The 13488-nt window shown below is 50.7% G+C and overlaps 1 protein-coding gene across 23 annotated transcripts in view; it reads right to left on the bottom strand.

Annotated features, from left to right (window-relative positions):
- The window catches only part of DYSF (dysferlin), a 216916-nt gene that overhangs the window by 117015 nt on the left and 86413 nt on the right, over positions 1-13488 (bottom strand). For 14 of the 23 annotated variants that reach the window (XM_072769771.1, XM_072769783.1, XM_072769780.1 and 11 more), the window contains 6 exons: positions 7188-7229; positions 5399-5514; positions 4741-4857; positions 3305-3482; positions 2641-2765; positions 568-674 (listed from right to left, as the gene is read on the bottom strand). In XM_072769771.1, the coding sequence (XP_072625872.1) occupies positions 568-674; positions 2641-2765; positions 3305-3482; positions 4741-4857; positions 5399-5514; positions 7188-7229 (685 nt within the window). The remainder of the gene's footprint in view (positions 1-567; positions 675-2640; positions 2766-3304; positions 3483-4740; positions 4858-5398; positions 5515-7187; positions 7230-13488) is intronic. The other 9 variants (XM_072769778.1, XM_072769787.1, XM_072769790.1 and 6 more) reach the window with 1 other exon arrangement.

Here is a 13488-nt window from a genome sequence, read left to right as displayed (position 1 = left end):
TTATTCTTAACATGAGGTTGAGGATGAGGAAAGCAAGGCTCAGAACAGGTGGGCGGTGAGCCCCAAATCACCCAGCAGAGGAGGAGATGCTGAGATGCCTCCCCTTCTGCTGGGCCTCTGAGCACCCCCATTCCCCATCACCCCCAGAGCCCTCTTTTCCTAAAGTTGACAATCAGCCATGTCAATAGAGGGCTAAATGGAACCCATGGTCCCCGAATTGGCCTTGGGGAGGAGGGGCACCGTCACCCCCACCAGCCAGCTCCTCCTGGAGATTCCATCAGGGAACTGAGAGGTGGGGGATCAGAGACACAATGCTCCCCATTCAGGTGAGCCGGGCTGCCCCAGGCCCACAGCTGCCGCGGCTGCAGGAAGATTTATGACCTGCTCTAAATGTCACCTTTTCAACTCCCCATGCTGGCTCCACCACCTTTGGACTCAGCACAGGCTGGACTGCTGGCCAAGCATGGCTGGGGAGACGTGCCGTCGCTCACTGCCACACACGAACACTCCTAGGGAAAGCCTTGGTGAGCCAGGAGGGGAGGGCACGTGGGTGCCAGGCACCCCTACCTGCAGTCTGAGATGAGCTCATCCATCAGCTGGGCCAACAGGGAGTCCACATCCTCTGTGTTGAACTGCGCCTTTAAAGCCAAGTGGACTTGCTCCAGGCCAGCTTCCTGTGGAATAGGCAGGCAAGGGTTGGGACTATCACCACAGAGCCCAAGGTATATGCCAGGCCCCCAACCCCCAGGCCCTGTCACCGAAATTTGAATCTTCACCTTGAGCCAAAGGAGAGAACCATCGGAACAGAGAAGGCAGCACCCAGACCCAAAAAGCCAGGGTCTGTCTCACCTTAACCTTCCAGGGCTCCCCACACCAAGCAGATCCAAATTCTCAAGCCTGGGACTGCACCCACAGGCCTGATCACAAGGACTTGAGCACTGTGTGCAGGCTCCCACACAACTCTAGCACACTGCCCCTCCCCAGGCCCCTCAAGCCTGCCTGCCAGGTCACAGGTGAGGGACCCTCTGAGCCCACAGCAGTCTCCACCTGGAAGGTGCAATCCCTTCCAAATCCCCCTGCCCAAGCAGGCTCAATCCCCTCCTCCCTTCAGGAACACTCAGACAACCCCCAGGAACAGAGAGTTCCCCTCTCTAAACTCAAGGCCCAGCCACTCCCAGGTCACATCCATCTCCTCCTGGAGCTCCTCTGCAGCCATCTCCATGGACCTCAGCCTTGGGTTGGAGGCAGACAGCTGTCATAGAATACCTGTCAGGTCAAGGGCAGGTCAGTCCCCTCAGGTCTGCTCCCCACCCATCAGCCTCCCTGGACATGTGCCATTTTTCTGAGGACAGGCTTTGGGAAGAACACACAGTCCCAGACTTCAGGGAGTGGCTTGTGAGAGAATGGCCACCCCAGAAGATGAAGTCTGGACTCACAGAGCAAGGACTCTGAGTCCTCCAGAACCTGGGTGCTGGCTGGTCTCCTTCCTCCCCAAGAGCTGCCAGTCTCAGGAAGGCTGGCCACCATGCCTTTCCACAGGCCTGCATCCCCTCCTGCCCCTCCAAGACCACCGTCCTCCCCTTCCCCTCACCTGCCTTCCTCACTGTGCTCACCTCCACACCCACTGACATGCCCACACCTCTGCAACCCCTTCCCTCCACCCCACTGCCCCTGGCTCACTCCAACAGCATTCCCCAGGTTCCCAGAGGCCACACTCCAGGCTGTGCACACACAGAAACAGCCTGGAGCCACCATCAGGATCACCAACCACCCGCCTGGGCCTCTACACCTCTGGCCACTTTGTTCTCCTCCACTTCCTGGCTGAGAGCCAGGCCTTCAGCTCTCAGCAGCCACAGATCACCCTCGAGGGGATCTCCTGATCACCTCCAAAGCAGCACTCACTGCCTGACCTCATAAACTCTACTTCTCCCTGCCTTCCCAAGTCCCCAGGCACCAAGTCCTTCTAGCCCAAGTCTCATAGCTTTGTCCCAGAGCCCCCCACCCCCACCCGCCGGCCCAGTGCCTTATCACTGTTCCTGGACCGCTTCCATGGCCCCTAAAAGGGCTCCTGCTTTCTGTCTCCTCACTGCCTCCACAACGCCTTCCAGATGCTTCTGCGCCCTCTCTCTCCTCTGAGTCCCCATCCTTCCTCATGGTATTCCTAGAGCGTCATCTGCACCTCGGTTTGGAACCTCTGTATGAGGGGTGTGGGTGAGCCTGTGCTTGCCTTCACTAGACTGACTCCTGATGGCAGGGTAACTCCTTGTTCATGTCTACCTTGAGGCTACAAGCCTCCAGCACAAACCCTGGCACGTAGTAGGAGTCAAAGGCATTTGATGAATTAATGAATGGGTACAAGGCTCCATCTTGCTGCTCCAGCTTCCCTTCTCTCAGCTCCTTCTCTGTTCTGTCTCCTACCTCACTGGGCCCCCCAGATCATTCACAGTCCCTTGCCAGCAGCAGGACAAGATCACAAATCTAGCAAGCCACAGTCAGGACACAAGGGACCCAGGCACCATGAAAGTCTGCAGATATAGCTACATGTAAGTGCTTGCACCCATGGAGTCCTGGCCTATGGATACCCATGGGGGCATGGGGCAGGCATAAGGGGTGTGCAGGTGTGAGGCAGCTTCCACTCACCAGATGGTCAGCGATCCTGAGCAGCTGGTTCTGAGCCTCGACTCTGTGGCTGATGTCTTCCCAGTAGGATGACAGCACCACCACAGGCTTCACATTGCCCCAGGGCAAGTAGTAGTAGTGGCACCCTGGAAGGACAGGAAAGGCCTGGTACTGAGCCAGGAGTACAGAGGTGGGTGGGAAGGGGACCAAGGGCGGAACAGATGCAGATACCTGCTCCTTCCCCCTAAGAACTCCCTTGGACATATAGGCATTGCCCACATACCCCAGTGGCCAAGCAAAGTGCCTATACTCCCTCCTCCTGGGCCGAACAAAGAGCTACCACTCTTATTAGAGTGGTTGCTAAAAAGACCATGGGAAACCCACGTTCTCCAAAATCTCTAAACCAAACAAATAGCCACCATGAAATCGACTATTGCCATAGGTCAGGATCAGTGCCGACCACAGCCAGTTACAGGAGCCCAGTCTGTGGTCCTGGCAGCAGAGACTCACCTGGAGGTGAGTGGGGAGTGGGCGGTGGCATGGGGGAGTAGGGGACAGAGCAGGGAGTCACCCCAAATCAGTTTGCCTGGGCCAAGGCCTTCAGGTGGGCCTCCAGCAACCCTCCATGAGAAGTAGGATTTAGGGTTCGGCCCCACCGTGCCAGGTGCATGGCCTCCAGCCTCACCATCAAAGACTGCCCGGCTGTACTGGGTGGTGGAGGCCAGTGGCAGACAGGTCGTGTCGAACTTGTTGCCATAGTTCCCAATGCTGACCTCAAACTGGATGGCATCGTCGACATCCTGGAGCATGGTGGCCGAGTAGAAGGCGGCAAAGAGAGAGTACTTGCGCCTCCGGAGGTATTTCTGGGGGCAGAAAGGGCAGCTGACGGGTCATGGGAGAAGGAAGGAAGACACTGGGGTGGGGAGGGGTCACATGTCTGGCAGGCCCTGGCCGTGACTGGCGCCCAATAAATCCTGGCTGGACAGATGGGTGGTAAATGGTCCAGCTAAGCAACAGTGCCCAGATTTGGTTACTAACTGAGCAAACTCATTCCAGGCCTGTGTGTTTGGCCATGTTCCTCTAATAAGGCCTGCTCCTCCAAGGTCATGCTGCTCCTTAATCCAAACCAGCAGCAATGGCACCGCCCCCACCCCCACCCCAGGGAAGCCTGGGCTCCTGCATCTGCCATTCAAAAGGAGCTGAAGGCTCTAAACCACCATGCCGCTGCCCATAGCTCCCACCCCATGCCAGTCAGGGTCTCCACTACGCCACCCAGCAGACCTATATACAAACTACCATGTGCTGGAGAGGAATGTCCCCTCTAGGCTTCGGGGACAGGGCTGAGGACATGGCAGGCTCTCAATCACACACCCCGGTTTGAACCGAGATGACTTTGTGGTCCCCTTCACAGAAGGCAGAGAGAAGAGAGGTGCACAACTGGGTGGTTGAATAATGCAAATAGTAATAACAGCTAATGCTTACTAACTGCTCAGGGCATGCATCTTTGATTTAATTGAATTCTCGCAACAACCTTAGGAGGTAGGTCTACTCACTATCCTGAGTTCATTGATAAGGAAAGTACTAGAGCTGGTAAGTGGTCAAGCCAGGATTCAAACCAGCACTTTCTCACTAGAATCTGAAAGCTTAACCCACCATGCAGACCCCATCCAGCTGCCTCCTGGGCACAAGGCTCAGCTCTCCTACTTGCTGCTCTGGTACATTTGAGCCTTAGTGTCCTCATCTATAAAATGAAGATACTAAAAGCATATACCTCACAGGTGCTGGGAGGACTCAGTGACATCAAGTCACTAGCATTGTGTCTGACATACAGTGGTCAATAAGAGTTAGCTGTTCCCACGGTATTGTTATAGAATAGACCTCTCGCTTTGCATCAAGCTCTAGGCTTTTAGAATGTGTTTATTAATCTTCCTTGAACCTCTGAATATTCCTCAGGGAGGCACAGGTGCCATGGGGTTACTCCTACCTCACAGCTGAGGCACTGGCACACAGAGAGGTGAAGGCACAGACTGTGGGCAGAGCTGAGCCTCCACCAGGACACTAGGAGCCAGTCCCATTTGGCTGCCACTCCCTTCAGCCCTTCCAGAGCCACACACCCCTCACCTCCACCCGAAGGATGTCATCAGCAGGGAGGTCCTCCACCCTTTGCTCGCCGCTGTGCTCCACCAGCTTGGTCTCCAGGGAGAGCAGAAGCCGACCTCGGTAGGCCACGCCTTCCCCCTAAGAGGGGAGGTTGGGTCACCAGGAACAGGGGAGATGCAAGGAAAGAGGAGGAAGAGAAGAGCAAGGAAAGGAGCCTGATCAGGCCCTGAACTTGCTCATGACCCCGGCAACCAGGAAGGCTGTGGGCTATCCTCATCACTCTGCAGATAAGGAAAGGTGGCCCAGAGAGTTCAGGGGATGTGACAAGCCATCCAGACAGACTCCAACCCAGACAAATAAGAGATGAAACCTGACACAGATGAGGCCTGGGTCCCTCCAGGGCCAGGAAAATGAGGGATAAGGGGGCCAGGCTGGCCAGAAGGAGAAGCTAAGGGATGGGGTGTGAGAAGGAGGAAGAGACCAGGAGGGGGCCAGGCGGAAAGAGGGTTCTCTGAGGATGGGCTGTCTGGCCCTGGGCCCACTCAAGCCCCATCAGGCGGCTGGCATCCAGAATGGAGCAGGTGCTGCCCAGGCTGGAAGACCCCTACATGCAGGCCTGGGGATCTGGAGCGGGGTGGGGGTGGGGGGCAAAGGGGTGTGGAGATGCTGGCAGGCTCACCTTGCCCATGTTGAGTTCCGCGTAGGGGTCCGGGAAGCCAGTGAATTCCCTGGGGCTGCCATAGAGATTGACGAAGCAGGGCCCGAAGGTGGGAAGGAAGCCCAGATGGTCATCCACTGGGAGACACAGGTGGGGATCAGAGGAGCCAGCCCTGCGGGGCTTTCTAGTGCTCAACTCAACCAACTTCAGACCTGCATCCATCCCTGGCCCTCAGTTCCCTGAACATGCACAGGATGCAGTGCCCGGAAAGGCATAAAGAATCATGACACTGACCATTGTCTCTCACAGACCCTTTAGTCCACACCACTCTGCTGAGACATGGAGATTTGTATTACTTCTATTATCTCATTTTACAGATGAGAAAACTGAGGCTCAGAGATGCAAAGGAACACAAAAGGACTACAAAATGAGGACTACAAAATGGCATAACTCCAAATGATCTGACCCCAAAGCCCATGCACGCAGCCAGCATGCAAAGCTAGGAGCTCTACTGCCCTGCCCCTCCTAGGCCAAATCCCATCCTGCATGCCCACTGCCTCCTGCACAGGAGTGTGGGGAGGCACAAAGGAGGCCCTGAAATCTGATGACCATAGAAGCTACCCCCGGAGCCAGGACAGGAACCTGGTTAGGTGTCCCAATCCACAAGCAGCCCCCCACCAGGGAACATGTCCTCCTTACCCCCAATATCATTATGAAGTCAAGGCAGATTACCTAACAGCCCTAATTCATGCTGGCCTCCTGTCTCCCTCCCCACATTGTGCAAAGAACAACCTTTCAATAGCACAGGTGGGAGGAGAACGAAAAGGAGAATCCCACAATGATGAGGGAAATCCTCCCTCCTTTTCAGAGGCCCTCTGTGGTTATGTCATGATTTTCCAGCCAACAGACAAGTTTTCTAGGACAGGACTTCACTGGGTGTATTCTGAGAACCTCAAAAAGCCAGGGTATCTCTTCCAGAGGAAGTAGGGGGGCAAGCTGTTTCCAGAATGCCAAAAGTGGGAAGTGGACCCACGAGCAGGAATCATCTGGGATGATCCAATCCATATGGGCAAGGAGGGGGCAAGGTAGGCACAGAATCAATGGCCTCAGAAAGGAAATGCTTGAGCCCGAGCTAAGGGCAGGAGCTGTGAACCCTGAGTCCCTCCACGTGCCAGGCCCCTGGGGTGATGTGGGGTGGGCAGGGACAGGGCTTGAGAACTAGCTACTACCGACCAGAGCGCAGGAGCACGCGCACGCACACACACACACCCGGCCACAGAGCCAGCTGCCAAGCCACTGTCCTGACTCTCCCTCCAGTGCCCAGCACAGACAGGGCTCTGGCATTTGGGACCAAGGTGGGAGGCCCAGGCTGAGAAAACTAACATGAGCTTTACTAATTATTCGTACTAATCCTCTCCATTACGATTTACCTTGTGAACTTCAAGAGCTTTCCACTCCCCCTGGCCTCCCCCTGGTCCCCAGGATGTTTTCGTCCAGGCCCCCACCCCACCATTCCCTGCCTGAGACTGTGTACTCATTTGAGCCTAAGCTGGAGCCCAGTTAGTTCAGGAAAGGGTTGGGGATGAGACTGGGGGGGGGGGGGGAAGGAATTGTCTTTAAAGCATTCCCAGCGATTTTCACATTCAACCTCGGTTGAGAGGTAACAGCCTCAGGTAAGCTCAGAGACCGGGTGGTGAATCCCAGCCCCACCTCAGGCAAACTAAAAAATTCCCAGCAACCAACACCCTCTCCCCTCCAGCTTAAACCCCGAGGCCTGCCCCCTTGCCATCCCCAGGGGGAAAGCACATACGGTCCGTGGCTGGAGAAGGCTTGACCACACCTGCAGGCTCCTCTGAAGCATAAAGAAATGGAAGAGGGGTTAGGATGGACATGACTGAGACGGGGACTGGTTACGTGCACAGGCATGTGGATGGAGAGCTGGCAGGCAGGGATGGAAAGACAGTCCCGTGTGGGAAACAGATGTGGCCTAGGGCCCCACCCCCTCCCAGCTGTGAATTTATCGCAAACTAAGTCATCACCACACCACCCTACCCTTCCCTCCCCTTAGCTCCAGGGTGAACCCTAAGGTCCCTCCCCACCACTGTCTGCCTACCTATGTCTGTGTACTCTGTGCACCAATTGAAAATGGGGCCCGAAACTTAATACATTCAAGTAAAAACACAGAAAAGAAATTGTGCTTTTTTTTTCTATATTATAGCCAAATAAGTGAGGGAAACAAAGTACAGACACAAAGAAAGGGTGCGGGAAACACGAAAAGGCAGTGAGGCACACCCAGCACTCCACCCAACAGGCAGGTTGACACTTGGGACCAAGTATACAGAGCAACCACATCTCAAAGGGCAACATCTCCATCTCGTGGTCATTTTCATGATTGCCACTGAGAACACCATGTTGCATTTTCACAACAGCAGGAACTGGTATCTGGCTTCAGGCACCTGCCACTTTGAGTGAAGCACAGTGCCAGACACTGTCCATGAGCTCAAGGTTCTACACACTTGGACGTGCCCTTACATGCTGATAAGGAGTGTCTAGAAATGAGAGAGGCAAAGAAGGAGAAGCAAGAAATGAGAGAAGCAAGGAACAAGATGCTCTAGCACCCTTCTGGGCTCTTGGAATCTGTCCCTCACTTCTAGGCAGATCTAAGACACTCCACAGGGAGTGGGTACCCTTAAGTCTCCTTCCATGGTCCTCTCAGACTCCAGCCTCTTCCTGCATTCTGACCCTCCGTGTTTCCTCCTCCACCCAACTGAATGTAACCAGGCTTGGGGTCACGACCAAGCCTGTAGATATGGCTGGTGAAATCTTTGATGACTTTCATTCGTTGGTCACCTTTACCTATTTGTCTCCTCCCGTCAAAGTAGATCTATGACTACTTTCCCATAACTCCATGAGTGTAGTTAAGAGCCAAGAGTTAAGCAAAATATGGTGAAGGAAGACTGAGACACAGAGAGAAAGAGTGAAGAAGAGAGAGAAGGGGAACATGGGAGTCCAGATACAAGGCCAGGGCTGACCCACTGGTGCATAAAGCAGCAGGAGGGTGAGTCGCAGCTGCCAGGGGTCCAGGCCTTGGGACCCAGGCCTCAGCTAGAAATGCCGGCTAGCAGAAGTCAAAGCTACAGAAAACCGTAATTCAGGCCCATTTTCATATCCACAGAAATAGGTTTTCATCAGTGCGGGAGCAGGCCTCTGGTCACAGGGGAGCTTTGACCAACACAGGCACAGCTGCGGCCCCGAGGAGAACAGCAGCCAGAGCCCACCCAAAGGAAACAGATTCCATTTTAAGCTCCTTTCAAATGATTACAAACAGACCTGGCCAGTCATCTCAGGCTAATGAGGCCGAGGTCATAGTTCTGACTGCATGTGCTTCTTGCAGAGGTAAACTCGGCTCCACATCCACAGACCAACTCTGCATCCTGGCCATAAACCGGTGCCCAGCCCAGACACAGACGTCTCCCCACCCCCGCCCTGCCAACCATCTGACCCATACACGCCTCTGGTGCCCAGAAGGACTGGAGGGCGGCAGCTGACCAGCCTATTCCCAATGGCCCCCCTCATGAATTCCTTTATTTCTTCACTCATTCGTTCATTCATTTAACAAACCTAATCAGGCACGGTGCTGGGCACCACATAAGACCTGGCCCTGCTGACAACTCTGACCAATGATTCCTCATTTGGGGGCAGGGCCACAAGTCTCCAGGTACGGAGGATCATCTTAGGTTCTCTCCTCTGTGTCTACAGACAGCTCATAAAGTCAAGGGCACAGTGACCAGTGAAGCCACCAAAGACAAAACTGCCATTCAGTCCTCATCACTCTCTGCCAGAACGCAAGGGTTCTGCTGTATTTTCCCTAAGCCTGGGGAACTGTGGCTGTAGAAGCCCCAGAACACTCATGAATACTCCCAGTTTTGTGGCCTGAGCCACCAAGCCTGACTCCCTCACCCATGGGAAGCCAGAGAAGATCAGGAGCAGGCCCTTCCGACCCCGTGAGCCACACATCACAGCCCTGGGACAGTGCCCACGGACAGCCGTGTGTCCTCCTGGAGAAGCTGGCACGTTACCTGCCACCGGCCCCGCCAGCTCCCCCTCTCAGCACATCGCCCGTGCCCACGGTTTGGCAGCCTGACACCAGACCATGCAGACAGGAGAAGAAGCCGAAAAGTGCTGGGAAATCATCATCTATGCTCCAAAGACAAAAAACAACAACAACAAAACAAAACAAAAAAAAAAAAACCCACTCTAAACCCCCACCCCCAACACACACACAAAAACAAAAACAAAAAAAACTTTGGATTTCTTAGAAAAAACTGTGGGATACAAGTGCCACCTTTGTAGTGTGATTTCCATTATGTATAAAGTCATAAAAGAATCTGTGTCATTTCATGGGTTTTAGGTGCCTGTTACCTTTTGCAAGAACTGTACCTTCTAAGGAAATCACTCCTTTTTAGAAAACAAACTTTTTCCTCAATGCTTTGGAGCGCAGGGTCCAAGGAATACTTAAGTGTGCCCAGGCAAACTTGTGGGCAGAAGTGCGTAAGAGGCCAGTGTTAGGTTCTGTCCTCACTGGCAAGAAAAACAAAAACTCCCGGTTGGGCCAAATAATCTGGTGAACCAGGAGGCGGGGAAATAAAGAGAAACAACTGGTTTTTACAGTTTGGTTTAGTTGGGGCTTTGGGAGCCGGGAGAAGATGGTGCCAGGAGCTGCCCGAAGGTGCTAGATCCCCTAAAGGGAAGGAAAGAATACACACAGTTGAAAGGCAAGGCCTCAGGCCCATGGGAGAAGGGGCAGGGAGCAAGGCAAGTCCCAAGGGGCAGCTTCTCAGCGAGGGACCCATCTCTGAGGGGAGGGACACCAGAAGCGCCAGGAAGGGCGGCTCCATTTTGAGCAATAAGTTACACTCTTGTATTGTTCCAGAGATCGAGCTGCCTAATAACACATTTAAAACCGGTTGGCCATAGTTTGCGAGACGATTCTCACGGATTCCCAAAACAAGCTGCGGGAGCGTTTGCACCCAGCTCCGCGGGCCTCCCCAACCACGCGCTGCCCATGACCTGGGCGCCACCTAGTGGCCACACAAACATCTTCCTCACATTCCTGCGAAAACCTTCACCGTGACCCTGAAAAAGATCCAGGCCAACCACACCAGAAGTAATGAAGACTGATGGGGAGACGGGGCTCTAAACTCTCCCTCGGGCAGCTAGCTGTTGGCAGGCGCAGCTGTGGCCTCCTGAAAACGGTAGCCGTCGGAAAACAGTCAGAAGGTCACTCTGTGTGCTTCTATCTGGGTCCACCCCTGGATTGTAAGGGGGGGGGGGGGGCGTCAGGACCAATCGGAAAATTGGAGAAAGTTCCTTACATACCTGGAGTTTCCATCTACAGGGGGTCTCTCTCCCACCCCATCCTCATAATGCACTGCCCCCCACCTCAAATCTTTCCATCTGTCCATCCAAAATAGCCATTCTCAGAAATTATCTGAACAGCACCAGAGGGGGTGGGGGGGTGGGGAGAACGGGATACAACTACCGCATCTTGGGATGATTGTTCCCAGTTGGAAGGTGGAAGGGGGAGGGGCAGGGGCAGGGGGGTCCTCCTAGCAGAGCCCTGTGGGAGGCAGTTTTTGGGTATTTCACCAATTAAAAGTATCAACGGTGAAATCAGAGCTGCAGGGAGCAGCTAGATATTAAAGCTGAGTGAGGACACCTGGAATTCCACCGCACAGTTCTGTATTTTTGTGTATGTTTGAATTTTCTATCATTAAAAGTCGGCTTGGTTTTGTTTTTTGGGTTTTTTTTTGGGGGGGGGGGGTGTTTTTATGTTTCAGAGAACCTTAGAAGAAGGAATTGCTCAACTTCAAGAGCCCTAGGTGGAGTCTTCCAGAAACTGAGCACCTTAACCTGTGCTCCAGATAAAGATTTGTCAGGATGATTGGACAGAGAACAAGGCACCCTCTCTGTAGAAAGACACCAACACTGACCAGGTCTTGGTAGAGCATAAATTAAGGAGAAAGGAAGATTCCCAGGGTGCCAACCAAGAGAGGGTAGCAGCATCTGTAAGATTCCAAAGAACATTTACCTGAAAGTCTCAGAAATTATTTGGAATTCTCAACAGAGGGCAAGAAGGCATAGCTTTTGTGGAACTAAGCGAATCTTCTGGGAGAGAACAGACAAAAAAGAAAATGAACATATCAAAGGAATAACAGAGGGAAAAGAAGGCGGGACGAGAAACTAAAAAATGCAATGGCCGATTTTAAACCACATGGAAAGCAGTAAGGAGAACTGGTACAGGAAATAAAATCAGATTAGTGATGCAGAAAGCCAATAATAATGATACTACACAGCAAATGTTACTTTACTTTAGGATTTCATGTGTACCAGACACTCTAAGAATGTTACAGTTATAATCTCACTAGATCTTTACAACAACCTTATGAGGCCAGGACTGGTGAGATGAGGGGAGTGACTCACTTAGCTACAAAGAAACAGAACTGAGACCCAAGCTGCCTGGTTCCAGAGCTCCAGGCTCTTATTCCTACCCCACCCTGCCTTCAACTGCTCATGTTCTCATGTTAGAATAAATTATTCCCCAACTCAGATTTAAAGAATTTGCTATGTCTCAGACAAAATTCAGTGAAAAGAGTCCTGTACCTACGTACTTCAGAGTAATTTAGCAATAAGAAAAAAAGATGCATCCCTACCAGCAGCATCTAGTTAGAAAAAAGTAGACTACCTACAAAAAAATCCAATCAGACTCAGAAAGTGTACCTAAATAAATTCCAAATAAACTAAATTTTTCAATGTAAAAAAAATTTTTTTAATTTTAACTCATTGTTTGAGTTAAATATAACCTTGGGGGTTGCTGAAGACCAAAAGCATCACCTCTGGAGCAGAGACCATATCATTATTTAGACAAGAGATTTTAAAAGTAAGTACAAGATGTTGATTAGAAACTTTTAAGAGGAATCAACAATATAAGTTGAAGAGAGTTAAAAGAGTAAAAAGATGAGAGAATAAAACATAAGAAAAGAAAAATATTAGAAAATTAAGAAAAAATATTAGAACTGATAAATAAATCCAAAAGTTGATTCTTGGAAAAGTCCAACAAAGTGTGTATGTGTGGTGGGGTGGAGGGCGTGGAGACTTACAACAAACCTAATCAAGAAAAAAAGAAAACTCAAACACATATCATTAGAAATAAGAAAGGAGAAAAGACCCCAGGTAGAGAAAATTATCTAAATTATAAAAGACTGTTCTCTATAATAGTTATATAAAGAAATCAGAAGAGCTCAGCATAGCAAATACTCTTCCAGGAAGATATCCTAGAATTGACTATCATAAAAGTAACAAACTAAAAATAACAATGATCACAGGAGAAACTGAAAAGTTTTTAAAGAGTTAGTACTATACCCACTCAAAAAGGGCACCCAGCCCATCTGGTTTTATGGATGAATTCTTTCAAACCCTCAAAAGACTATATTCTTATGTTATATAAACTGCTCCAGATGTTAGAAACGACTTTAAATCTTTCCAATTAATTTTACAGAGCCAGCATTACCCAGATACCAAAACCTAAGAAATAACAAGCAGACATACCAATTAAAGATAATAGAAAATCAAGAAACAGGTCCAAGAACACATTTAGGAATTTAGTAGTGGATAAAAGTAGTATTTCAAAATAGAGGGGAAAGATTTTTCAATATACAGTGTTGGTATTACCAAAGAACAATTGTGAAAAAAATGTTAGGTACTTGCCTTAGTGGCCAAAGAAAGGTTAAAAGATTCGGCTACATAAAAAATTTTAATTTCTATACATCAATTTCTATTAAATGGTAAAATAAAGCAGACAAGAATTATTTACCACTTATATGATGGGGAAAGTTAACATCCATACACACACACACACACACACACACACACACGGAACTCTTACAAAACAATGAGAAAAAGACAAACATACCATCAGAAATATGGACCAAGACAATGAACAGGCAAATTATAATAAAATAAATATAGAGTATATAAATATATAATATATAAATACAGAAAAATTATTAAAATATTTTTAAACTTGCATTCAACTTAACCAGCTATTAATG

Source organism: Canis lupus, chromosome 12 (genome assembly GCF_048164855.1).
Source record: "Canis lupus baileyi chromosome 12, mCanLup2.hap1, whole genome shotgun sequence".
Classification (NCBI taxonomy): Eukaryota; Metazoa; Chordata; class Mammalia; order Carnivora; family Canidae; genus Canis; species Canis lupus.
This window is presented reverse-complemented; position numbering and strand designations above follow the sequence as displayed.